Below are 27,981 nucleotides of genomic sequence, written 5' to 3' on the forward strand. Positions count from 1 at the left end.
ATTTTGAAAAAAAGCTCATTATTGTGAAATATATTGCATTCTGCTATATAAATTTACTTATTATTGTGAAATATTATTTCATGATCATTATTTTTCACAATAACAGAGATTATTCCTGAGGCATTTTATTTATTCCCAGCCATTTTTAATCCAAAATGTCCTTTTTTCAAAGTCAGTCTTTATTTCAAAATCCCGTTTTTCCCAATGGCCTATTTATTTCATTATTATTACACATTATTTGACCACGAGCAATCTTTTCTGGTTTGACGCCGTCTTTGTAGCCAGAAACCAGCTCTCTCCTCGGCTTCCTCCACTACACGCTTCCCCCACGCCAGTCTCCTCCGTCACTATAAAGGGGAGAGTCATGAGCTCCATCACCTTCACCTGTGCCGTCCAACGTCCCGCCACCAGCCTCCACTGCAGCAGGCCAGAGACCACACCCCTGCCACAATAAGTAAAAGTATATCCTTGCTGTACCCTTAATGCTAAATGTGCTAAATTAACCGCTGCCTTTGCCCCTTTGGGATTATTCTTATGTCACTGGGATGTTGACCTTTGACCTTCACATTAGAGAGATGGGCAGACATAATTAGTGTATGAATTTTAAAGTAACAGGTAATAAAGAGAGTGCAGCAAATGTAGTCAGGTTTATTACTCTGTATCACACATGAGTGCCCGAGGGAGGCGGGGCTGACTGGGGAGACACAGGAAACAGAGAGACAGGGCTGACTCGACATGAAACGATGAAACGTGGGACACGGGAACAGAAACTAAACACAGGCTGAAATGAACACTGAGGGAGGGAGAACTAAGATTACTGAGAGCCTGATAAATAAGAAGAACAAAAACCAAGAAAAACAAGAGTCAAAGAAAAGCAAAAACACAAAGCATTGGGCCAGGACCCACTGCTGTGACATTTATATGTGATAAAAACATTAAAAACTGCTCAGATGTTGAAATCTTTCTACGGATACTTTAGGTTCAGCTCTCCAGCCTGGCATTTGGTTAAGCATGATTCAAACATTTGATTTTGTTTAACTGGTTTTAATTATAGTTACTTTTTGTGAACATTTGTTGCAGCATTTAAAAATACATCATTTATTTTCAAACTTTTATTTGATTTAGAGCATCATATTTGACCAACGTAAATGTTTTAATTTCATATAAAATAACTGAAACAGTGAACTAAATATCTGAAATCTTTCCTTCCTTAAAAGTTATAATCCTACTTAAGTTATAGTGCAAACGCTTAAGCAACAAATATACTTGATGCTAATTAATTAATATTTCCCTTTGATGTTGCAACTATGCGGTCACTTCTGTCTTTAAACAAAATAATATTTTCCAGTTACAGAAATCATAAAGTCCAAACTAAAGTGCTACTGTTGCTATATGCATTTTATATAAATCATGGATGATGGTCCTGACATGAAGGAAGAGAAAGTTACAGGTTGCATCCTTTGACTTTGTCTCCGTGCCTTTGGGCGATTTTCAGAAGGACAGATGTTTCTGTTCAATTCTTAAATCAATTTTTTCAAACACAAACACTATTTTAAAGCTTCTAGAGAGTAAAATATTAATGATAATTATAATAACAATAATAAAAACAAAAGCTCTCAGATCCATCAAACCAAGCAGCAGAAAGAACAATAACTGAAGAGAAAACTTTAACCTTGTAGACTTCATTATGTTCCAGCTGCTCTACAGACGCTGTGACCTCGAACTTAAGCAGGTCGTAAAGTATGTGCAGCTCAATAACTTCATAATCAGACCCTGTGGTATTTAGGCAGCAGAACAACTAAGAATAACAACTACAAATAATGTTTTTAGGTTTCTGTTGTACTGCAAGGTTCTGTACAGGAGAACCAAACCAAGAGCAAACATTACATCTCATTTACACCTGAGCACGAAGAGCCATCAACATTTAGCAAATTGAATCATCTTTGTTTAGATGCAAGAAGAATCATATAGAAATGAAAAAGTAGAAATAGAAATCCAGAGCAAAGATATCCTCTAATTCAGCGTAGCACATGTGCAGCTGCTGCGATTCACGTAAGCATTCGGCTCGTCGCTGTTGCAGATTTTTCTCTCGCTGTTCTGGCTCACAGCGCTGCAAACACAAAAATAAATATCCCCAAAGGTGTGAAAGGGAGCTAATTAGTAAGAGTATTGTTACTCTCCGCAGGAGTAGTCCAGCAGTAGAAATCAGTCCAATAACAAGGTGTGTAACATCTAGCAGGGTGACAGAAAAACCCAGGGTAACTTCTAAGGACCTCAACGTCTCTCTCACATTGTGTTTTTTAAACATGCTTCCATTCGTCACTTCAGTCTTTACTCTGAAATACAGGAAGAGAAATCATGGCTGAAACTATTTCTCATGAAACCAGGGGTGTGGTCCAACAGTCAGTTTGGTGAGGAAGGTTCCTAACTGAGAGAAGTGACCCAGAAGTATCTGTGTAGCAGCCACAATGAATCCAGATCATGAGCTTTATTAACTGATCAAAGTCTCTTCTTTCATCTTCTGTATCATTCAGTTTGCATTGGTAATGCCCATTATTGTAATGCTTTTTTAAGACCAGCAAAACTTTATTTCACTTTGGGTTAGCTGGGATAAGTGATGGATGGAGGGAATTTTACTTCAGCCACAGAAATCCTAAACAGGAAGGAGGAGCAGAGTTACAGTGGATCAGTATCCAGCAGGGAAACAAGGTTTATTTCAATTTCTTGGCCATGAGTGAGATTTACTGAGTGGGCAAATTAGGGAGACGACACCATCAGATCCCGAGCCCTCCATGTGTTAATCAAGAGACGGCTGCTGTGCTACATCCATAAATAATGAATAAATTAGGAGCTAAAGCTGAAAGGACAGTTTATTTGTACCATCAGTGAAGATATTTTACATTTGAATTTTTTATTTAACATTTGCAAGATTCAATAACATAAAGAACCTGAACAAGAAAACATTTATGTGCATCAAAATACATTAAAACAAAAACTTTATAATAGGAAACAGAGTTTTCAACCAACTGATGAAAAGAAAGCTAACCACTTGACATGAACACTACAGTAGGACAGTTTTGAAAGCTTAAAATGGAACTAGGGGAAGAGTTTGATTCACAGCTGCCTCATCAGATTTTTACAGGAGATTCTATCTGAACTCTGTGGAGCCTGATCTCAAGCTTTTTGAGTCTGACACAGAAACCAGAGGATCTTTCTGTGTCTTCAGATTCACTGTGATCCAGTGATGGGAGTGATTTCAGCCCTGAGTGATCGCGCTGATGTTTGCACAGAGCAGACAATGAGGTGAATGTTTGGGCACATTGGTAACAGTGAAACAGTTTATTAGTAACGTGGGATCGTTTGTGTGCAGAGTATGAACTGAGATTCCTGAAGCTCTTGTCACACTGCTCACAGCTGTAGTTTCCTTCCATGTGTGTACGTTCATGAATGTTACGACTACCTGACCGTGAGAAGCTTCTCTCACAGTGTCTGCACTTGTGTGGTTTCTCTCCTGTGTGGACTCGTTTGTGTGATTTAAGCTGACCTGCAGTGGTGAAGGATGACCCACACTGATCACAGAGGTGCTTTTTAACCCCACTGTGAATCAGTTCATGTTGTTTTAAATCACTTGATGTGGTGAAGCTTCTCCCACATTCTTTGCAGTATTTCAGTTTGTCTCCAGTGTGTCTACGTTGATGTAGTTTTAGGGTCTTTTGCTGACTGAAAGTTTTTCCACAGAGGTCACAATGAAAGTCTTTCCCACCACCACAGTGATGACAGGGTTGAGAACTGGATCCATCTGTGTCGCTCTGCTTCTAAACAAAGACACAAAGTGTAAGTCAGTCCTTCAACATTTGTATCCTGAACGTCGCCTGAAATAAAGAGCATCTCTGCAGACGTCCAACTACATTTGACTGTTTCAGTTAACACACTCAGTTTACTGGGCTGCAATAACTACAATACTACCACCATAATACTACAGTAATACTAAAATCATAACTGAAAGGAAAATCTGAATAATCACTCAGAGCTGCTTTTCCATGCAGTAGAATTGCTAACATGCTAACACAGTTTAATGAGCAGAGTTGTTCCAAACAGTCAGGCTAAAATGACAAGATAACAATATAAATACATACCTCACAGTAGCTGCACTTGTAGAGTCTCTTTCTGGTGTGGATCTGTTGGTGTCGTCTCAGGTGATGTGGAGTTTTAAAAGTCTTCTCACACAGGTCACATTGATAAGGTCTCTCCTCAGTGTGGGTAAACATGTGTCGTTGTAAGTGTGCGTCTGTTGTAAAGTATTTGCCACACTGTTCACAGCAGTACACATCATGTCTGGTGTGAATGCGTAGGTGTGTATTTCGGTACCCTCTCTGGCTGAAGGTTTTTCCACAGATGTCACAGCTGTATGCCTTAATTCCAGAGTGGGTAACTAGATGACTCTGTAAGTGGCTACTTTGAGTAAAAGCTCTGCCACACTGATCACAGCTGTACGCTTTAACTCCACTGTGGATGAGTTGGTGTTCTTTTAGGGAACGCTTGAAGGAAAAAGACTTTCCACACAAGTCACAGCTGAACGGTCTCTCTCCAGTGTGGATGACCTGATGCTGTTTTAGTGAAGCCGTCACAGTAAAACCCTTCCCACAGTCGTCACAGCTGTATGGCTTAATTCCAGAGTGGGTAACTAGATGCTTCTGTAAGTGGCTACTGCGAGTAAAAGCTCTGCCACACTGATCACAGCTGTACGCTTTAACTCCACTGTGGACGAGTTGGTGTTCTTTTAGGTGACCCTTCAAGGAAAAAGACTTTCCACACTCGTCACAGCTGAACGGTCTCTCTCCAGTGTGGATGACCTGATGCCGTTTTAGTTTAGCCCTCACAGTAAAACCCTTCCCACACTCGTCACAGCTGTATGGCTTAATTTCAGAGTGGGTAACTAGATGACTCTGTAAGCTTCTACTGCGAGTAAAAGCTCTGCCACACTGATCACAGCTGTACGCTTTAACTCCACTGTGGATGAGTTGGTGTTCTTTTAGGTGACCCTTCAAGGAAAAAGACTTTCCACACTCGTCACAGCTGTATGCCTTAATTCCAGAGTGGGTAACTAGATGCCTCTGTAAGTGGCTACTGTGAGTAAAAGCTCTGCCACACTGATCACAGCTGTACGCTTTAACTCCACTGTGGATGAGTTGGTGTGTTTTTAGGTAACCCTTCCTGGAAAAAGACTTTCCACACAAGTCACAGCTGAACGGTCTCTCTCCAGTGTGGATGACCTGATGCCGTTTTAGTGAAGCCCTCACAGTAAAACCCTTCCCACACTCGTCACAGGTGTGTTTTTTCTCTCCCTTTCTTCTGTGAGGTTTGTCGGCCTCCTGAGAGCGCTGACTTCTGGCTCCATGTTGGTCCTGCAGTGACAGAGATACAAACAGAGGCAGTGAGTGAAATGCAGTCGTGGAACAAACTCAACCTTCAAACTCCATTAACACTAGTTTTAAACCTGAAGGTGGAGCGTGGCACCAAACACCTTAAAGGTCTCTTATCCCCACCTGCTGGTAGTTCTAACACATTACATCCAACCTGCTGTTAAAGATAATTCATGACTGTTCAAACACTAAAATCATGCACACACACACACACACACACACACACACACACACACACACACACACACACACATTATTTTATAATTTAGATTATTTTGTTGTTTCCTATTACATATTTCTATAATTTGTATAGATTTATACAGAATTATTCAGTGATAATAAATCCTATGTTTGTTTATTCTAAAGGAACCCCGTTAGCTTCCACAACAGATGTTGCTCGTCTTCCGTCAAATACTCACATAAAATATTACACAATAAAGTGGATTCAAGATATCCACATAATTTCACTCTTACATCCACAGTGAGGTTTCACAATTGTTCAAATATAAGCAATCAATAATAATAATAATAATATCAATAACATTGAGGCACATTACACAAATTTCAAAAACAAATCATGTCTTACAATATTTACAACAACTAAAAGCTCTGTAAATCGGCTTTTAAGTGTTCATTGAAGTTTTGAATAATTCTCTAATTTTTTAAGGCAACTTATTCCACTTAAAAGTTGCTCTAAATGTAACAGTTTTACAAAACGTTACTTTTAACTCGAGCATTTACTAAATTGCAGCTTGTTGAAAACTGTGTAATATGATGATGTATTTCATCTGGATACTGCAGCTGAGCAGAATAAATGTGGTGTGTTTAACAGAATTGCTTTCTTTAGAACTACAAGTAAGCCATAGAATATTTTAGCCTGTACAGGAAGCCAAGAAAGGTTATTATGCATTTTATCAATATTAGTATAGTATGAACATCTTCACACTAATCTGGACGCCTTATTCTGGACTAACTGAAGTCTGTTAAGATCTGTCTTATTAGCTGCTGACCAAATGATTGAACAATACTCCAGATGAGACATTACTAGTGCATTAATGACATCTTTCATAATGAAGAAGTGATACACAAAGAGCATTTCATAGCCATAGCTATGCCTTGTCGGCAGAGTCATGTGACATTAGTGATGTTTGTACTTTCAGCGTTAACTTGGTTTTAAAGCCTTTAAAATATACGCCGTTCAATAGTCGACCTTAATCTGACAGAGAATGTGATGATTTTGTGGATAATTAAAGTCAGTCATATATCCACAAACACAACAAGCTGAAAGTCAGTGATGCTGCTCGGTTTGCAGTCCTGAACATCACGGCACAAGCAGGATTCACTGCACTGTTAATGTTAGCTGTGTTATATTGCTGCCTCTGTTCGGTGGTGTCGAGCCAAACGCACTTTAACGTGTGTTTGAACGAGCTGACGGTTCACTCGTTAAGCTGAAAGAAAGATGCTTTAATCACAGCAGTCACACGTGTCCACTGCACCATCTGGAACTCTTCTTGTTTACACTCGTAATAACACAAACACTAAATCCTGCTTCTCTGTGCTGTTGTGTAGCAGTGTGTACACCTGAGACTGTCACCTGTCTGTCTGTCCTGCACTCTCTCTCTGTTTCTTTCTCTCTGATTGTGGAATAAAAGTATGAACATGTGTTTATAAGTTACACTTGTGTTTGAATCCTGCAGCTTATCACACATTTGATTTCCATGTGTGACGACTGCAAGTGTCCAGAGTGAGGACAGACTGAGGGAGCCACTGCTGCACATCATCTGTGAGGCTTTGCAGCCCTGATGATCCACCAGGACAAACTCAGCAGTGTGTGAGGAAGAGGAGGAGGAAGAGCCAGCAGCAGCTGACAGATGGAGAGAATAGACAGACTGTTCCCTGTTTGTGAAGGACTGCTAGGAAAGTTTAACATAACTGTCTGTGCTGAATCAGTCTTATTAGGTAATGTTCAAATAATGTGATCATCCCAGTGTTTTCAGTGTGGGAGAAAGTACTCAGGGCCTTCAAGTTACGCACTATGAAAGGCAGCAACAAGTTTAATGTTCAGAAACCTAAAGTCTGTATCAGCAGCAGGATGGAGCTAAAAATAAATGTTGGTTTCAGTTCTATGAAGCTTTGAGTATTTTGGATCAGTAGCTGCTGTGTTTGTTGCATCATATTGCTGTAACTGTTTATATGCTTTATATATTCTGAGCTAAGTTGATCTATAGTGTTACGTCATATTCTATAAGGATGTTATATGTTTGTAGACTTTCTGCCCAGTTTGACCCATTTAGCAGAAGTCAGCCTGTTTAAGGCTCTGATATCTATTCTGTGTGACTTAAAGCAGTTATGACATGGTCTGATTTTCTCACCCAATAAAGGAATATTTCATATATCAGTCGACTCTTCATTCTATCAGACACAGTTATCACAGCTCCTACATTTGCTTTTTACACATATATGTAAGCACTGAGCCAAATTTAGTACCAACATATTAAATGAACAATATTTGTCTCTTATATATGACACATCTGTATACACACTGTCACAGATACTTGTCTGTGAGTGAAGTGATTAATATGATAACTATAATATTGGCCATATTATATTTACATTACCACAGTGAGATGACTTTAGTCTCATGAACAACATCAGCTAATTGTTATTTACAGCTAATCTTAAACGACTGTTCAGCACAGAAATGAAGCCCAACAATCATGTTTCACAGTCCTGTGGTCTCAGCCTCAGATACTCATCAAATCACACAGAGCTCATGTAGAAACAAATGAACTAAATATGTTCTCCTTCATTTCTGTCAAACAAAGCTGTATGAAACGTTTCCAGCTGTTAGTATCATGGTTGCTAGGCAACCTGGGCAGCGCGACGGAGGCTAGACGTCCCATTTCACGAGCCTACGAGCCTCGCACTTCGGCCTTAGCGGTCTTTGAGTACGTGGCCCTTGAGGACTTTAAAGCTGCAGAACCTGAATCGGGATACAGCCATGATGATCTCCAGCCTCGTGCTCGCCAACATTCTCACCTGAGTTAAGAAGACGATCACTGAAATGGTCTCAGCAGGTCCTTTGATGACAGCAATGAAATGCAGTGGTAAGGCTTTTTGGGGATTAAGTTCGTTTTCATGGCAAAGAAGGACAATGCAGTTCATCTGATCACTCCTCATAACATTCTGGAGTGCAGGCAAAATGCTATTATAAAAACTTAAGCAGCAACTTCTCCAGGTTCCAATATTTATGCAATTCTCAAACCTTTTGGCCACGACTGTATAACCTCTTCTGAAGTTTAGTGGATATTATACATGGTTATGCTCAGGATGTGTCGGCCAGTTTCCACTGGAAACGCCTTTTGGTTAAACTGTCAGCGAGGAATTTGCATTTGCACTGTTACATTTTTATATAACTTTAATGCACATAAACAACAGCTGCTTGTTTCAGTGAAAATACATTGATGGGTTTTTAATAAAGTTGTGCAGCTGTAAAGTATTTTGTCTGGTGTCAATTCTATCGTCAGCTACATCGTTATGGCAAATGTTCAAATGTATATGGTGATAAATATCTTTGGTCATATGGTCCTGCTCTGTCTGTCACCTTCTGTGTTGAGCTCATTGTTTCCTCTGTAGTGGCTGAGCTGAGTCCAAGTAGCTGAAAATGTTCCTCTGCTGCTCCGTCAGACTCTCCTCCTCCTGCTGATCAGCTGGGACACAAAACAGATCTTTGTTAGGCTCCACACTGCACTGAAGAGTCAAAGTGTCTCATATGTTCATCTGACAAGTAAAAGAACACATTTTTGTTTCCCGAGGTGGGCAACTTGTTGGAAACAAACACAAAAGGTTTGAGCACTGATACCTGCCATTGCTGGCATTGAAAGATGCAACGCCAGCAATGTGGATTGTCAAGACTCAAACCAATCATCAAGCAAAGACAACAGGGATCATTTGTTTCTGTTTATTTAGCATTCACAGCATTTGTAGTTGCCTTCTGTGCAGGGGAAGTCCACGCACACTGTGTGGTACCGCCATCCGCAGAAGGTGCATTCAACCTCTGTAAGAGAAACGAGATTGTCTGAGACTGAAATGATATTCACTAAAGAAGTGGTGATTTGTAAAACTTCACATTTTGATCCGGGACGTACTCTGCATGAAAACAAGCGCTCACTCTTCCTACTCAACAAATGACAAGGGCGGAGCCTTATACCACGTGATACAGAAGCTGTGCCGTGTGATGCTAAAATTAGCAGGGAAAAAACAACGGAGAGCACGTCAGGGATGACGAGAAAGTGACAGGAGAAAATCCGTCCGGGTCAACCACCCAAACATCAATAACGGGAACCTTATACAGCGCTTCCCTATACACGTCGAACTCCCGCAGGCACAAAGACATCACGGAGGCTATCACTTATCACCTGACCAAAGATATGTGTAACGGTCTTTTGCATTTGATGTTTGTTGCATTTGATATTTGTTAAGCTGTATGTCTGGATTTTGTTCCTTTGCGCCCTCTGGTGGTGAACTGTGCAGGGTACAGCTTTGCTGTTTGGGTCTCCACCCAGCAACTTTTCTTTTGCTAGCGCACATGGTGTCTGCATGCTGCAACTCACAGTTAGCTCCACACATGGAGAAAATATTGTTTAAAGAGTGAAAATAATTGACGAAGAAGATGGAAGATAAGGCAATAAGGCCATAAAGCTCTATTTAGCACTTCCTGGATGTCAGCTCACGAGGTTTGTGTATTTTAAATGGTTTATTTTCTGTAATTAAGGATTTTTTTGATTGATTGACACTATGTACAAGAGCGCATTTTGATGTGATGTTTTTGTTTTATTGTTTTGTCCGTGAGCAGTTCTCACGGGTTGCCAAGACCAGAATAAACCCTGTTTTATAACTACATCGTGCGTACGTCAATCCTTGAGGGTGCTACAGTGAGAACTCCGCTCTGCACGGGTAGATGAAGGACGCAGCCCCGCAGGAAATTCAGGTGCCCCGAAAATAAGTGTTGCCTCAGTTAAAGGACTCAATATAATTAACCACAAGAAAGAGAAATAAAAAGGAAAAGGACTGTAAAATTAATTAAGATAAGTTTCCTTTTATAAATAAACAAAGGACTGAAATATTTCTTCTTTTTTCTTTCCTTCTCATTGTTTACATTTCTGCTGTTTTCAATGACTGATATTCATACAGTGTTAAGTTAATGTTGTGATGAGTAACCTGTGCATCGTGCATATGGTGGGCTTCAGCAGTTGCTGTAAGAAACAGTATTACTGGCTTGGAGAAGAGATGTAATGTGAGTTAAGTATACATGTTAAGTGATGTTTAAGGAGTAATAGTAATTACTGTGCTTTAAAGTTGTAACAGTAAATGAAGATTAATATTCATTTGCTCCTCAACTAACAAATCAAATTTAAGCTGCTGCACCTTTACATTAAGGCTAAGTAAGATACACAAAAAACCCAAACCCCTCCAACAATGGCAGAGTTTGAGGCTAATCCAGAAGTCAGTGAAAAGGGTGATGTGGAACAACTTTCTGCAGATGAGCAACTACAAGCAGTTGAAGGCACAGCTGATGATGTTTCTACTACCTCACAAAGAGCACGACAGAGCCAACGAGTCCGTACATTGACGGAAAAGGGCAAAGAACTGTACGGTGAGCACATAAAGAAGGCTGCACATCGTTTCAGTGTGCGCTATGAGAAGTGGAAGGTTGTCATTAAGAATGCCAAAGGAGCTATAGATGGTCAATGCTCAAAGGATCTGCTACAAGAACATGTTTCCAAGGTTTTGAGTGCTTCTAAGGATGTGAATGCAGCCTATGATGACTTGAGACGTATTGAATCTCCAGATAGTGACACAAGACGAAGGATGGATACGTGTGAAGCCATAACAAAGACAATTATCGAATCTGTAAGAAAGTGTCCAAGCCCAAGTAATGCGGAGGTTCAAAGAGATGAAGAACTTTGGAAGGACACTGAGTCTTCATCTAAATACGTAGCCTCAGATGTGAAAAGTCAAAGGGATGAAAAATGGAAGGAGACTGAGTCTATGCCTAAGTTAGAAGCCTCAGACAGGATGAGTGTTAAGTCACACCACACTAAGCTCTCTTCTCATTCGAGGGTTTCCTCTAGACACTCCAGCCGGCTCTCGGCTAAAAGACAAGATGCAGCTGCTGAAGTTGCAGCAAATGAGGCTGCTCTCCAAGTTCTGCTTGAACAAGAAATCCATATGAAGGAAATTGAAAGGCAAGAAGCAGAAATAGCACAAAGACAAAAGGCTCTAGAAGCTAAGCGCAGAGAAGTAGAGCGACTTGAGACTGTAAAAAAGCTGAATGCAGCAAAGGCTCGACAGCGAGTGTATGAACAAAGTGAATGTTCAGATGAAGAAATATACAACCTACTTCACCACAGATCTGATAAAAATGAAGTCAAGTCTGAAAACAATGACCAGCATATGAAACGGTGTTCCTCGCCACGAAATGTGACACCGCACCAAGAGGTGAACACAGAAGATCTGGTCAAAGCATTTGCAGTGTCTCTTAATGCAAGTCGTCTTCCGGTACCAGAGCCAACAATATTCAGTGGCGACCCTATCAGATATAATGATTGGAAAATTTCCTTTCAGACTCTGATTGACAGGAAAAATATACCAACTGAAGAGAAGACTTATTATCTGAGGAAATATGTAAGTGGACCTGCAAGGAAGGCAATAGAAGGCTACTTCCCGCTTGGCACAGAGTCTGCATACTATGCAGCATGGACAGTTCTCGTAGAGAGGTATGGAAATCCCTTCCTCGTAGCAAAGGCCTTCAGAGACAAACTTGACGCATGGCCTAAGATAAGCTCTAAAGGCAGTATGGAACTTCAAGCATTTGCTGACTTCCTTTGCTGCTGTAAGACAGCCATGTCGCAAATGAAGGGGCTTGAAGTGCTCAATGACTGCAATGAAAACCAAAAAATGCTCGCAAAACTTCCAGATTGGCTTACTTCAAGGTGGAACAGAAAGGTTACAGAAGTGCAAGAAGAGACTCACACCTTTCCAAGCTTCAGCCAATTCGTAGATTTCATCTCACGGGAAGCCAAAATTGCCTGTAATCCCATAACATCTCTCTTTGCTCTGAAGCCAAGTGAAACTGAAGGGGCAAAAACAACAAGGAACAGAGGCAATGGAGCAAAGGTGCTAGCAACTAACTCAAATGAAAGGACTGTTAGTGCTAGTTGTGTGTACTGTGAAAGGTCGAGTCACAGCCTACTTAAGTGTAGAAGGTTCATAAATGAGAGCATTGTTGAGAGACTAAAGTTTGTTCAAGACAAGAAGTTATGTTTTGGCTGTCTGAACTCTGGTCATCGCTCCAAGGATTGCGAAGGGAGAGAAACCTGTGACACATGTAATAAAAGACATCCAACATGTCTTCATGACAATCGCACGAAGGAAGACAGAACAAGGAGAAATCCACACAAGAACAGTGACAGGACAAGACAAACGGACGCAGATGTCTCACAAGACAACAGTGTCACACCAACAACAAGTGAAGCGACTTCTAACAGAGTCACACAGAATGTTGACGACACTCACACATCTTCCATTATTCCAGTATGGGTGTCAACCAAAGGTGAGCCAGCGCATGAAATTCTTGTGTACGCGCTCCTTGATACACAGAGCGATACGACCTTTATTCTTGAAGAAACGGCACAAGCTCTGCATATCAAAGGTGAATCGACTCAGCTAAAGCTCACTACTATGTCTTCAAGAAACACAGTTGTGTCCTGTCGCAAGTTCTCAGGTCTACAAGTCAGAGGGTTCTACTCAAATAAGACCATTTCCCTACCAGTGACGTATGCCAGAGACTTTATTCCCGCAAACCGAGATCACATTCCATCGCCTGCAACAGCTAAGGCATGGTCTCATCTTGACTGCATTGCAAGTGAGATCGCTCCACTACAAAGCTGTGATGTTGGTCTGCTGATTGGGTACAACTGCCCCCAAGCACTTGTTCCTTGTGAGGTTGTGTCTGGAAAGGAAAATCAGCCGTTTTTGCAAAGAACTGATCTGGGATGGAGTATTGTGGGTTATGGCAATCCATGTCTCGATTATGGAGACGCCTTCGGAATAAGTCACCAAGTCATTGTGAGGGAAGTGGTGCCTGACATTAATCCCTCTTTAAATCTCACCAACAAGGTTCACTATGTCTACAGAACTCAAATAAAGGAAATGATCTCTCCCACAGAGGTCCTAAAGATGTTGAAGTCTGACTTTGTTGAGAAAGCACCAGAAGACACAAAGGTCTCTCAAGAAGATCTCAAATTTTTAACAAAGATGAAGGCCGGCATTAGGCACAAGGAGGATGGTCATTTTGAAATGCCACTCCCATTTAAGAGTGAAAGGCCGAACCTGCCAAACAACAAGGTATGTGCTATTCATCACCTCAAATGTTTAGAAAAAAGGCTCAAGAGTAACAAGCAGTACTACATGGACTATAAGAAATTCATGAATGACATCTTAGCCCATGGAGATGCTGAAAAGGTCACAGAGCAAGACATTGACAAGACACCAGTTTGGTACATCCCACATCATGGTGTGTATCATCCACAAAAACCCGGAAAGATTCGTGTCGTCTTTGATGCCTCTGCCAAGTTCCAAGTTCCTCCTCACTGGTCCAGAGCTAACAAACACCTTGCTCGGAGTCTTGTGTCGCTTCCGAAGAGGCCCAGTGGCTTTCATGTGTGACATCGAACGCATGTTCCACCAATTCCATGTGCATGCTTGTGACCAAGATTACCTACGGTTCTTGTGGTGGGAGAACGGTGACCTTGAAACTCCATTCACTGTCTACAGGATGAAGGTACACCTATTTGGAGCAGCATCTTCTCCAGGTTGTGCCAACTATGGCCTCAAGCATCTTGCAGCTGAAGGGGAAGGAAGTTTTAATGAAGAAACCATCAAGTTCATCAAAACCAACTTCTATGTTGATGACGGACTAGCAAGTGTTGACACTGAAGATCAGGGAATACAGCTGGTTAATGAAGCACGCAAACTCTGCAGCATGGGCAAACTTCGGTTGCACAAGTTCATCTCAAACAGCACCAAAGTTCTAGCTTCGCTTCCGAAAGAAGAATGCGCTGCAGCTCCCAAAGAGCTAGATATGGCACTCGGTGAAGTACACATGGAAAGAGCACTTGGCGTACAATGGTGTGTGGCATCAGATCAATTTCAGTTCAGAGTAGTTGTTAAGGACAAACCACTCACCAGAAGAGGAGTATTGGCCACAGTCGCCTCTGTGTTCGATCCACTTGGGTTTGTGTCACCTTTCATTCTGCTGGGAAAGCAGATTTTGCAACAAATGTGTCGAGATAAACTCAGCCAGGATGATAACTTACCTGACAGACTTCGACCTCAGTGGGAGTATTGGTTGCGTGACCTGGGAAACCTTGCAGACGTAAAGGTTCACAGATGCTACATTCCTTCGACCTTCAAGGCACAGCACTACGAACTTCATCATTTTTCTGATGCAAGTGCATCTGGATATGGAATGTGCACTTACCTCAGAGCAGTAAGCACAACTGGTGAAGTCCACTGCTCATTGGTGATGGGAAGATCAAGAGTTCCACCAACCAAAGTCACAACTATACCTCGGCTTGAGTTGTCGGCGGCCGTTGTTGCTGTGCGCACTGGTGACATGCTGAAAAAGGAATTGGAAATGGAAATTTCAGAAGAAAGGTATTGGACTGACTCGAAGGTGGTACTCGGATATGTCAGCAATGAAGCCAGAAGATTTCATGTGTTTGTTGCAAACCGAGTGGAACGCATCAAACAAAGCACAGATTCAACCCAATGGAGGTATGTAACTTCCGAAGATAATCCGGCAGACCACGCCTCAAGAGGTCTCACAGCAGAACAACTTGTAGCATCAAACTGGTTCAAAGGCCCAGACCTCCTTTGGCAGAAGATCATACCCAGTGGGGAAATTAAGGTGGGAGAGTTATCAACCAGTGACCCGGAGGTTAAGAAGGTTCAAGTCCACAAGATACAAGGGGAGGAACAAAGGTCACTGTTAGATCGCTTACACAAGTTTTCCGACTGGTCGAGGATGATTAAGGCAGTTGCTAGACTCAAGCGCTATGTGAAAGAAGCAAAGGATCACAAGAGTAGATCACACAACATCAGTAGTGTAACAAGAGAGAAAGGAAGCAGAGTTAACAATCATAAAGATGGTTCAAGAAACAGCCTTTGCTCAAACTTCGAGCTAACGGATTCTGGATTCTTGGATGCAGCAAGATCGTGTCATCTTACATCTATAAATGTGTAAAATGCAGAAGGTTCAGAAGGCGCACAGAGCAGCAGAAGATGGCAGACCTCCCAGAGGATCGGATGGAGACCACACCGCCATTCACCTACTGTGGGATGGACTGCTTTGGTCCTTTTTATGTCAAAGAAGGCCGCAAGGAGCTAAAGCGTTATGGCTTGCTAATCACTTGCATGTGCTCCAGAGCAGTGCATCTTGAAATGCTTGACGATCTCTCTACAGATTCCCTCATCAACTCATTACGTGCATTCATGGCCATCAGAGGTACAGTTCGTCAGATAAGATGTGATCAAGGCACGAATTTTGTCGGCACTAGAAATGAGTTTATTGGAGCATTTAAGGAAATGGATCAAGCCAAGCTAGAGAAACTGGACTGTGAGTTTCTCATGTACACCCCAGCATCTAGTCATATGGGTTGTGTCTGGGAAAGACAAATTCGCACCATAAGAAGTGTTCTCATGTCCATTCTGGAACAATCAGCCAAACAACTCGACAGCTCCTCTCTGAGGACATTCCTGTATGAAGTCATGGCAGTGATTAATAGCAGACCATTGACTACTGACCAACTATGTGATCCATCAAACCCAGAACCTTTAACACCGAATCACATACTAACCATGAAGTCCACAATCATCTCTCCACCTCCAGGAAGGTTTGTGAAAGAAGATCTTTATCTCCGTAAGAGGTGGCGTCGTGTTCAACTACTTGCCAACACTTTCTAGACAAGGTGGAAAAAGGAGTATTTGTTAAATCTTCAAGGAAGACAGAAGTGGACCAAAGAGCACAGAAATGCTAAGATCAATGATGTTGTCCTCCTGAAGGATGAGATAACTCCACGCAACCAGTGGAAGTTGGCAAGGATCATTGAAGTGTATCCTGGAAAGGATGGAAAAGTGAGGAAGGTGAAATTGCTGCTGAGTGATCCAACCCTGGATAGAGCAGGAAAACGTAACTCCAAACCTGTGCACCTGGAAAGACCCATTCAGAAGACAGTCATTCTGATGGAAGCGGAAGACGATTCTCCACCGCACTCTGCTTAAAGGATAATTCACGATAGTTCATTCAAAAGCCGTTCAATTAGTTCATAGGCAATACTTTATTCTTTTTAATCACAAGTGATTGGTGGGAGTGTAACGGTCTTTTGCATTTGATGTTTGTTGCATTTGATATTTGTTAAGCTGTATGTCTGGATTTTGTTCCTTTGCACCCTCTGGTGGTGAACTGTGTAGGGTACAGCTTTGCTGTTTGGGTCTCCACCCAGCCACTTTTCTTTTGCTAGCACACATGGTGTCTGCATGCTGCAACTCACAGTTAGCTCCACACATGGAGAAAATATTGTTTAAAGAGTGAAAATAATTGACGAAGAAGATGGAAGATAAGGCAATAAGGCCATAAAGCTCTATTTAGCACCTCCTGGATGTCAGTTCACGAGGTTTGTGTATTTTAAATGGTTTATTTTCTGTAATTAAGGATTTTTTTGATTGATTGACACTACGTACAAGAGCGCATTTTGATGTGATGTTTTTGTTTTATTGTTTTGTCCGTGAGCAGTTCTCACGGGTTGCCAAGACCAGAATAAACCCTGTTTTATAACTACATCGTGCGTACGTCAATCCTTGAGGATTGACAATATGGCTCCTACAATATGGCTCCCATCAACACTGTGCAAAACGAGGGATTTAGGAAAACGATCAACACCCTAGACAAACGCTACACAGTGCTGTCCCACAACTATTTTTCTATTGTTGCACTACCTGCTCTGTACACGCAGCGTCGAGCAACGGTGGAGACGGAATTTCAAGCAAGACAACATTTTGCTGCAACAACAAAACGTGAGACATTTGTTGTTTTATGTTTATTTGTTGTTATGAGAGAATCATGATCTCAATTCTAAGCCAAAAAATCGTGATTCTCATTTTATGCAAAATCGTGCAGCCCTAACATTAACACAAAACTATTGTTTCACCAGAGAAACACACATGAAGAGAGAGAGAGAGAGACAATAACAGCTACCAAACAGTCGTCATAATTCGTCACACAATGAGAAAAGGACAAATCAACAAGTAACAATGACTAATTAATATTAAAATCTGTAACATAATGTATTGTTTGGAGTTTAGTCTGATTGGTTCAGGATGAGCTGCCATTATCCAATCACACGTCTGCTTACCTGCATCTTTTCTCTTTTTTCTAACCTGAGCACCTGATGGCTTTGAACTTTTGTTGTCCATCTTCCATTGGTTTGAATTTTGCGCTCCAGTACAAACACAAATCCCCCAACCCGAGGATCAGCACAATTAACCTAACAGCAGGAACGTACAGAGGGGGGGGCTAGAGGGGCTTGAGCACCCGCCCCTTTCCTGATGGTGCCCAAGGTGCCCTTTTGTTGAGGCAACTTTTTTTTTTAAATTATTATTATTGTTTTTTTAATGTGTGTGTGTGTGTGTGTGTGTGCGCGCGCGCGCGCGTGCGTGCGGAGTCCTGTCTGTGCCCCTCAACAATAATATTTAACTATTAATCACAGTTTTGCTAAATAAAAGGATCTGGCTTGCATCAGTCACATGATCACATTTAACCAATGATCGCCCTTGACGGCAGAACGCGCTGGTTACGAGCCGGGAACGAGCTCACAAAGAGCACGCGCATTTGTTGCGGTCCGGAGCTGTAGGAGAAACACAAGTTAACTCAGAGACACAGACTGATGCGACAAAACCAGTAAGTAGGTGTACAGCGCACACTGTAGTGTGTAGCACCCAGGAGTATTAGCTTATTACGTACACGTTGGTAAGCTGTCTTGTTGCTACTGACGAACTGAAACAAACGAGCGTGCTGTGTGTGCAACAGCGCGACAAACATTACCTGTCCTTTTATTAACTGCACAGGTAGTGCTGGTCACAGCTGCTGGCTACCTGTGTAAGGCTGTCATGGGTCTGTAGCTCTGTCACCGTTTTAGGGAACATATTTAGTTTTAAAGCAAGTTTCCGGGCTTTTCCTGCCTTTCTGGAGGGATTATATTTCACTAAAAATGATCTAATATGCATGGTCACATAATTATGCATTATTATAATTATAATATATTATACACACAAGCTGTATTTTAAAGAACATACATTAAGAAGCAGATTATATTAGATTTATATTTTAAATGAGACAAAATTTGGATGTTACAGCAGTAAAATGATTGTATCTCTACAGTTTAAACATGTAATAAGCTTTGCCTCTGCACAGAGTGGATAGTGAAACAAATGGAATCATCATAATGACATTATTTCATATTTATTACTTCCCCCTCCTCTTTGCTTTATTATTGTAGCTCTAGTAATAAATAATAATGTAAGGATTCTGGATCAGCACCATGATGCCCATAGTATATACAGTATTCTGAAGAAGGTCTAAAGTGTCACTGTGTGTGCGTGCATGTGTGTGTTTTATTTAGCTGGATTTAAAAACATATTCCTCATGATATAACATTGTGCAGACATGGCTGGTAAGGACATGAGGAGGAAACAGCAGGAGCTGTGTGAGGCTACTAAAGGCAGGGCTATAACATTTTTCTGTCATCATTTTATTATAGATTAAGTGCAGGAGTTGTTAGGTGTGGATAATTAGATTATAGTTTATTGCAATAGCAAGTTGTGCCTTGTTCTCACATAGACAGCAAGTGCAGAGTGATATATGAAATGATGGGATGGAAGGAAGAAGAGAAGCAAAGAGTGATTCACAGGCAGAGCCTAAATTATTTCTCACAGTTTTTTGTTGCCTTATGGTTCCAAGCGCTGTCACCAATCTTTGCATTTAGTTATTATCTCATGACACTTGTTTAATCAGCTACCATCTCTCCTGTGGACTTTTTAATGTCTACAGTCTCAGACCAACACAGCCCTGCCCTCATAGCTGGACTGGCCATCGGGCATACACACTTGCCCGGTGGGCCGCTGGCGATTTTTTGTTTTTATGGGCCGACCGTTTGTTTTTTTTTTGTTTTTGTTTTTTTTTTGGGAAGGGTATAAACAATGAAAGGTGTTGGATTGGCCAATTGGTCATGATCGACTCTGGGCTGGACCAATTACAGCCGAGGAGGTCGGATGCACCCTCCCCCATGTTTAGCAATCTTATAGACGAACTAAAGAAAATGGAGAACAAAAAAAGGAAAGGAGGTGCCGAAAAAATTAGGGCCAAAAAGAAACAAGCCCTTCAGGCAGACGCTGCCAAATGTGTGAAAATTACTGAATTGTTTGGTGGTAGCTATGGCATAGCTTCCATAGATTTAGCAAGATCAGCAAGTGGTGGAGGCCAGCAGGTGGATGAAGGAAAGGGGAGGCAGGAGGAGGAGAGACCCGAGGCGGCCGCCGGTCATAGTGGCAGAGGAACTGAACTTCAGGTAAGAAGTTATGACCTGCTGTCTATCTGTGTCAGATATAAACTAATTTTAGTTGTAGTTTGTTTTCGTTGTGGTGACTTTATACAGTCGCTTAGAATAACTCGTACAGCGTAACTAGCATGACGGAGTTTATATACTGCTGGGCGGGTGCTATGAAGTTACTGATAGTAAATTTTATTTTATGCTTAAGGTTAGTTTCTCAAACTTCTCAAAATCTTAACAAATTGTGCCAATCCATGTTGCACCAGGCTGATTTCTCATCAAAAGTGGAGAAGTCTGTGACAGAGGAGACAGAAGAGCAGCAGAGAGAGATGGAGCAAGAGAGAGAGATGGAAGAGCAAGAGAGAGAGATGGAAGAGCAAGAGAGAGAGAGAGATGGAAGAGCAAGAGAGAGAGATGGAAGGGCAAGAGAGAGAGATGGAAGGGCAAGAGAGAGAGATGGAGCAAGAGAGAGAGAGATGGAAGAGCAAGAGAGAGAGATGGAAAAACAGGAGAGAGAGATGGAAGAGCAAGAGAGAGAGATGGAAGAGCAAGAGAGAGATATGGAAGAGCAGGAGAGAGAGATATGGAAGAGCGAGAGAGAGAGATGGAAGGGCAAGAGAGAGAGATGGAAGGGCAAGAGAGAGAGATGGAAGGGCAAGAGAGAGAGATGGAAGAGCAGGAGAGAGAGATATGGAAGAGCGAGAGAGAGAGATGGAAGGGCAAGAGAGAGAGATGGAAGGGCAAGAGAGAGAGATGGAAGAGCAAGAGAGAGAGATGGAGCAAGAGAGAGAGAGATGGAAGAGCAAGAGAGAGAGATGGAGCAAGAGAGAGAGAGATGGAAGAGCAAGAGAGAGAGATGGAAAAACAGGAGAGAGAGATGGAAGAGCAAGAGAGAGAGAGATGGAAGAGCAAGAGAGAGAGAGATGGAAGAGCAAGAGAGAGAGAGAGAGATGGAAGAGCAGGAGAGAGAGATGGAAGAGCAAGAGAGAGAGATGGAAGAGCAAGAGAGAGAGATGGAAGAGCAAGAGAGAGAGATGGAGCAAGAGAGGGAGAGATGGAAGAGCAAGAGAGAGAGATGGAAAAACAGGAGAGAGAGATGGAAGAGCAAGAGAGAGAGAGATGGAAGAGCAAGAGAGAGAGATGGAAGAGCAAGAGAGAGAGATGGAAGAGCAGGAGAGAGAGATGGAAAAGCAGGAGAGAGAGATGGAAAAGCAGGAGAGAGAGATGGAAGAGCAGGAGAGAGAGATGGAAGAGCAAGAGAGAGAGATGGAAGAGCAAGAGAGAGAGATGGAAGAGCAAGAGAGAGAGATGGAAGAGCAGGAGAGAGAGATGGAAGAGCAGGAGAGAGAGATGGAGCAAGAGAGAGAGATGGAAGAGCAAGAGAGTGAGAGCCAGGGCATCGATTACTTTGCTCGCCCTGAACCTGCCATATTACAGGCCTTCTTAGATTACCACCCACAGCAGAACAGTAGCAGTGCAGTTGTGATGAGGGTGTTCAGCTGTAAAGATGGCACCAACAGGAAGTGGCTTACTTATTGCAAAGAACGCCATTTATTGTTCTGCTTTGTGTGTCTGGCATTTGCAAGGCTGACTGACACCAGCACATTTATAACAGGCATGAGTGACTGGCGACATATACATCTGCGCACAGAGGAGCATGAAAAGAGCACTACACACCAGACCTGTGCTGAAGCTTTTTTCTTAAGGTGCTCAAAAGGCAACATCAGGAGCTTGTTTGCTGGCAGTCAGTTGTCAGCTCACAGAGCACAAGTGAAAAAGAGACGGCAAGTTTTAGAGCGTATAGTGGATGTGATCAAAGTACTTGGGAAGAGGGGACTCAGCTATAGGCATGTGGAGAATGAGGCTGCATACACTTTAGGTGATAACACCATCGATCATGGTAACTTTCTGGAACTAATTGTGTTATTAGGCAAGTATGATATGTGCCTTGGAGAACATTTGAATGACTGCATTGAAAAAAAGCAAGAAGTTGCATCAGACCAGTGGATCAAGAGGTAGAGGATCTCTCATCACCCTACTCTCCAAAACAACTGTCAACTCAGTGATTGATGCACTTGGCCATCTCCTTCAAGAGAGCATCGCCAGTGATGTCCAGAAAGCTGGGATGTTTTCTGTTCAGCTAGACACAACCCAAGACATCACAGGTTATGATCAGTGTTCAGTAATCATCAGGTATGTTACTGAGTCTGTGCAGGAGAGGCTTGTCTCCATAGTGAGGTGCGAAGCATCCACGGGGCAGTACTTTGTAAACTTGCTTTCTGGAGTTTTAGAGCATCTGAATCTAGACAAGGCCATGTGCATTGGGAATGCAACAGATGGTGCTTCAAATATGCAGGGCCAGTACAAAGGCTTTTCAGCACTTATGACTGCCCAGTCTCCAACTCATGTGCATGTGTGGTGCTATGCACACATACTTAATCTTGTGATTGCTGACACAACACAAAGTGTCATTGAAAGTGGATCACTCTTTAATTTACTTAATGACATAGCTGTGTTCATCAAGGAGTCCCATCACAAGGTTAATCTGTGGGAGAAACAAACCGAAAACACAAGACACAGACGCCTCAGTCCAATAGGTGAGACACGGTGGTGGGCCAAGCATGATGCCCTCCAGAAAATCTTTGGACATTTTGGAAAACCAGATGATGGCCTCTTCGTTGATGTAGTGCTGACGATGGAAGCCATTGAAAAGAGGGAAAAAGAAAAGCCAGCTGTTCGTGCCAAAGCACGAGGCTTTAAAGAGTGTCTCTTGAAGCATGAAACTGTGTTAACAGCACAGATATTTCTTAGAGTGTTTGAGCAACAACTCCTCTGTCAAAGTACCTCCAGTCAAAGGGGATGGACATTCTCTCTGCCCATCATATGGTGACTGCCACACAAGATGGCCTCAAAAGTATTGCCAGGAACTTTCCAACTGTGAAGACAGCTGCAGACACATTTGTGAAACAGACAAATCAAAAACTAGAGGAGAGGGTGAACAACACAGACATGGAAGTGGAGGCTGAACTACCTAAAAAGAGAGCCAAAAGGAGAAAAGGCATGGCCGGAGAGATGCCTGAAGATGAGTTGCAAATCAATGCTGAGAAATCATATGAGGTGAAAGTGCACAACATCATCCTGGACACAGTTATTGAAGCAATCCACAGACGATTTGTCATACATGGCCCTCTTCTTGCCGATTTGGCATGGTTGGACCCCAGGAAGTTTAGCCAGGTCAGAACAGTTTCTCTTCCATTTCAGAACCTCAGCGCCTGTCTACTTAAATTTGACAGCAGGGCTACAGTTAATAACCTTCAGTCAGAACTGAAACGTTTTGCTGAACAGTGGGAAAGGCTTAAGACATCACATGTAGATGAGTACACGACCAGAACAGCAAAGGACAGATCTGAAGAATGGGACGAAGAAAGTGAAATTGTGACCGAAAGCTGTGGTTCTTGCAAAAATTGCCCACTGTGCTGCTATCAAATACTCAGGCGGTTCAACATGCTGTCTGATGCCTATCGTCTCCTTGGGCTGGCATACAAGTACCTGCTGACCCTCTCCCTCACTCAGGTTGCCTGTGAAAGAACGTTCTCTACACTCAACTTCATTAAAAGCAGACTCCGAAGCAGCCTGTCTGCAAACAAGCTGGAGATGTTTATGCTGATGGCCACTGAAAAGGACATTCTCATGTCATTGGACTCTGACATGGTCATTGACAGGGTAGCTGAGAAGAGTGACCTGCTGAGAAAGCTCCTTTTGTAACCTGGTGAGGTGAAATAAAAATGAGCAAAACATTCCTAATTATCTATTGTTAATATTAAATTCAGCTTTATTGTTATTGCCTAAACGAATACGTTTAGTATCTACCTTCACTTCAAACAAGTCAAGTGATTGGTAAATGCTTAGAATTTGTCCATCTTAATAGATAGAATAAATATGAGATTGGAGTATTAGGCATTTATAAACATATATTCTTACAGTCTTAATCTGTCATTGTTTCATTTCAGATGCTGTCAGTCATTTTAGGAGGACTGAAGTGTGTTCATTTTAAGTAAGTACTATATGGAATATGATTCAACCATTTTTCTAGAGTAAGCATACCAGTACTGTCATCGTCTGAAAAAATCTATTAAGTACAATTCTTTCTCAACCTTCACTGTCTGTCCTTTCACTTCATAAAGGTTTCCATGTCTTAAGATATGTTCAGTGTTGCTGCTGTGGAAGTGTTGTAGGTGACCTTTTATTGATGAGTGAATAGTCTTTGGTGATACAATTCAATCATAATCTGTCCTTTATAGATTTTAATATTCATCTAATCTTTATTCCTTTCTGTCCTGTTTGTCAGGGTCTGATCATACATTGTTTGTTTAAGAGGTTCGAGACCATTCAACTTTTTAAGTTCATCAACGTAAGTACTAGTGTATATGATTTCTCTAATTCCTTTCTGGAATAAAGATGCCAGTACTGTGATCATCTGAGCAAGTCCATCAATTGCCATTCACAGTTCTTTGTCCTTTCACTTGTGTCCTGTTTTTCAGGGTCCCATATAATTTCTTCAGAAGTAAGTACTGTATATGATGCCAGTATTTTCCCATATTTTCTAGATACTGTATTAGTACTGTGTGTAAAATGCCATCAAAAACTCAATTAAGTGTTATTCTTATTCTTCTTTCTCACCTTTCTTTCTCTGTCTCCTTTCATATTTAAAGGTTGCTGTGTTAGCAAAATATATTGTGCTACCATGCTGTTTTCTATTGTTTTGGTAAATAAATACTTTATGAAAATATCCCTAAATCTGTCATTTGTTAATTTTAATATTAATTAATGATCATGTCTCACCTCTAGTGTTCTTGGTCTTAATTTCAGGTTTCTACCATGTGTTGTAGATAGTTCAGGAGGTTAACTCTACCAAGCAGTCTTTTTGTTTCCGCTATGTACTGTTTAAAATCCCGAATAGGGAGAATGGTGTAGGTTTAACTTTATTAGATTGATACATATATACCAACAAGGCAGTGTACATCAAAGCAGTTGTTTTCATGCAAAGGCTTTATGGTTTTTCCTATAGCGATTGACAGACCACATGACTTTGCGCATTGCATGCCGGGAACTCCTGGCAAAACAATCCAAGTACCGCATCAAATACAAGCATTTGCAATTGCAGCACCGCAAAACGTTCATTCTCCGGTTCCAATACCTTCTTGTTTTATCTTTGCCGCACAAAAAAGGAATGTACAAAACGACGGAGAACAATGCCGGTCCGTACAAAGACAGACTCGACGAAAAGACAAAGAAAAGATACGAGGAAAAATCAAAGGAGTGAAAGGGTCAGACCCTTACGAGCACACAGAGGGACAAAAGACGTTAGCGTGCTGCCCAACTTTCACCACGCTCAGATTTATAATTATACGGTTCTTGGAGTGAGTGCATACACTCATGAAGTTTAGTAACTTCAGCTCACTGCAACAAGCCCAGGTAGTTTACCGACGGATGGGTACAGGACCTTGAAATGCACCGAAAGACCATCGTACGAACAAAGGTAAGTTTACCTTTGTTCGTCTCACAAATCGTCTTCATAAATACACATTCGTTAACCGTGTATTAATATAACCTTTGAGCTCAACGGTAATTAATTAGTAGTGGAAAAATAATTGTAATATTTGAGCCATTTCTGCTGTCCAACTACTTCTTACAAAATACATTTTTAATGTTAATTAGATTTTTTTTACAGCATAAATAAAGGTTATATAAAAGTCACTGCCACAGACTGATTGCGGCTTCTACCTTGTTACACTAATGTTGTTTGTAGCTCAGTATGACTTTATGTCATCCATGAGGGATGCATTTGACATATGTTTCACATATTATAGCCCAACAAGTTACTTATAGCAATTTAAATACGAGCAATCAGTTTCTTTGCAAATACCGGAAATCAGTTTTTGGCAGACAATCACTTTTTGGCACAACACGGCTATTGCAGTTAATAATACAGCAGCTTCTTGCCATTTTTTGTGTTTCTTTTTATCGCTGTGTAACTGAGTTCAATTGAAAGCCTGTATGCGCTAGTACCGCTTGCCAAAAGTTCCCAGAATCCTTTGCGGTTTTATCCATGAATGACGTCACATTTTTGGTGGGCCGGTCTCCAGTCAAAATGCCCGGGCCGATTTTTTGTCCCAGTCCAGCCCTGCCTGCCCTCCAGCACTATCCACAGCAACCCCTCAACAGCAACATTGTACCCATCAGGTAAAGCATCGGCTACGTTTGCTTTGCCTTGTTGCCCATATTAGATTCTTGATGAAAGTGTGTTGTTGTTATTCAGCCTGGTTCAATGTGCCCCTCTTTAACTTTGAGCACCCGCCCCTTTAAACCTCTCTGCACGGCCCTGCCTAACAGACCTACACCTTAGTTCACAGATTCACTTTGTCTAAGGTTGATTTCTGGGATTTCACACAACCCAGGATTCAGATGGTGAATCCATGATGGGCTTGGATTTACATCATTATAAATGAAATGTGCTCTACTTGGAAGCAGCCGGCCCCGCCCCTTTTGACGGGTTGTGTGAGACTTTAAATCATCAAACTGTAAATTATAAATTAAATTGTTATTGATCCTTTACCCCGAGTCCTAAAGTGTAGATTTATTTTCTTACTCTTCTTATATTTATTGTTTGTTTACTTGCACCGCTGTAACTGCAGCCTCGTCGTCTCGTCTCTCTATATGCTGGACTGTCTGTAGCGGAGATGACAATAAAGTTTACTTTGACTTCAGCAGCGCGCAGGCGCACCGAGGGCTCTCGCGCTCACTTTATAGAATTTAGAAAAAACATCGGTGCAGATTATAAGTCTGTATCATAATATCTGTTTGTTGTTTTTATTTTGTTTTGCGAGTTGGTTATTAGATGCCGCTCCAGCCAGCCAGAGACTCCCCGCCGCCCCGCCCTCTCCTCCCTGTGCCGCCAGCAGCAGGCGCACCTCGCAAACGGAGGGCGCCCTTACTCCCAGCAAATGGCTGATAGAAAACCGATCGGTGCCTACGAATTTCCCAATATGCGCTGGCATGACGTCGGGGAAGCATGGGTACGACCGATTCTTTTATTTTTTTCTTGCCCGTGATGCCCCCCCCACCACGATGCATTCTATTGGTTTGCACACTTACACACACCCAGCTGTGATTTCCTGTTTTGCTGGACTCTGGAGAGCCCCGCCTTTAACGCTCTTCTCTCACAGAGAGCAACAGAAAACTTGGAAAAACTCCAGATTGACTGAACTCAGTTCAAAGTTACCTTGACACCTTTAGATGTGAGACGTAGTGATGGTCCGCTTGAAGCTGACGCTCCGGTGCGTGTGTCAGAAAGATCAACGCGCTGCTTCAGAAGCACCGTGTCGAGGCTTGATTCGTTTGGCCAGAGTCACGTGATCAGTGACGTCTGAAGCTTCGTTTAGAACGTACCTTTTTTTAAATCGAACTTTATTGAAACACAATGAGTATACAACATACAAACAGATGAAGTTTACAAAAGAACAGAACATGAACATACAGAACCAGGAGTAAAAAAATGATGATATGAGGAGGCGAAAAAAATCAACATATAAATATTGTTCTGAGAGGCTTTTTGTTGGTTGAGTCTGAAATTGATTGTATGTACAATTCATATCCTTATAAAACGGCAGAAATATGGTGTTTTATTAATAAACTTACATTTATGGATATAAAATAGCTAAAAGTATTAACAAATATTTTATAAAAAACATTTATCATTCTTCCTGGGGAACTTAAAGAAACAGAATAAAACATTTTCCCATCGTAAAGAAAACTCCCTTAAAATATGGACAATAACAAAACTGCTAAATTCTTCCAGAATCTCTGTGTAGAGGAACCAAAAGAGATAT

At 41.7% G+C, this 27,981-nt stretch overlaps 1 protein-coding gene across 1 annotated transcript; it reads right to left on the bottom strand.

Moving 5' to 3' along the window:
• Nucleotides 1-446: 446 nt before the first annotated feature.
• LOC308397647 (uncharacterized protein) lies at nt 447-27,466 on the bottom strand. The gene is made up of 5 exons (XM_080883661.1): nt 27,375-27,466; nt 14,968-15,105; nt 9,028-9,133; nt 4,137-5,405; nt 447-3,815 (listed from the first exon to the last, which is right to left on the bottom strand). Exons 3-5 carry the CDS (start codon nt 9,043-9,045, stop codon nt 3,129-3,131), a joined length of 1,974 nt encoding a protein of 657 aa, XP_080739787.1. The 5' UTR covers nt 9,046-9,133; nt 14,968-15,105; nt 27,375-27,466; the 3' UTR covers nt 447-3,128.
• Between the last annotated feature and the right edge of the window lie 515 nt (nt 27,467-27,981).

The sequence above is a fragment of the Rhamphochromis sp. 'chilingali' genome, assembly GCF_963969265.1.
Source record: "Rhamphochromis sp. 'chilingali' genome assembly, chromosome: 1".
Classification (NCBI taxonomy): domain Eukaryota; kingdom Metazoa; phylum Chordata; class Actinopteri; order Cichliformes; family Cichlidae; genus Rhamphochromis; species Rhamphochromis sp. 'chilingali'.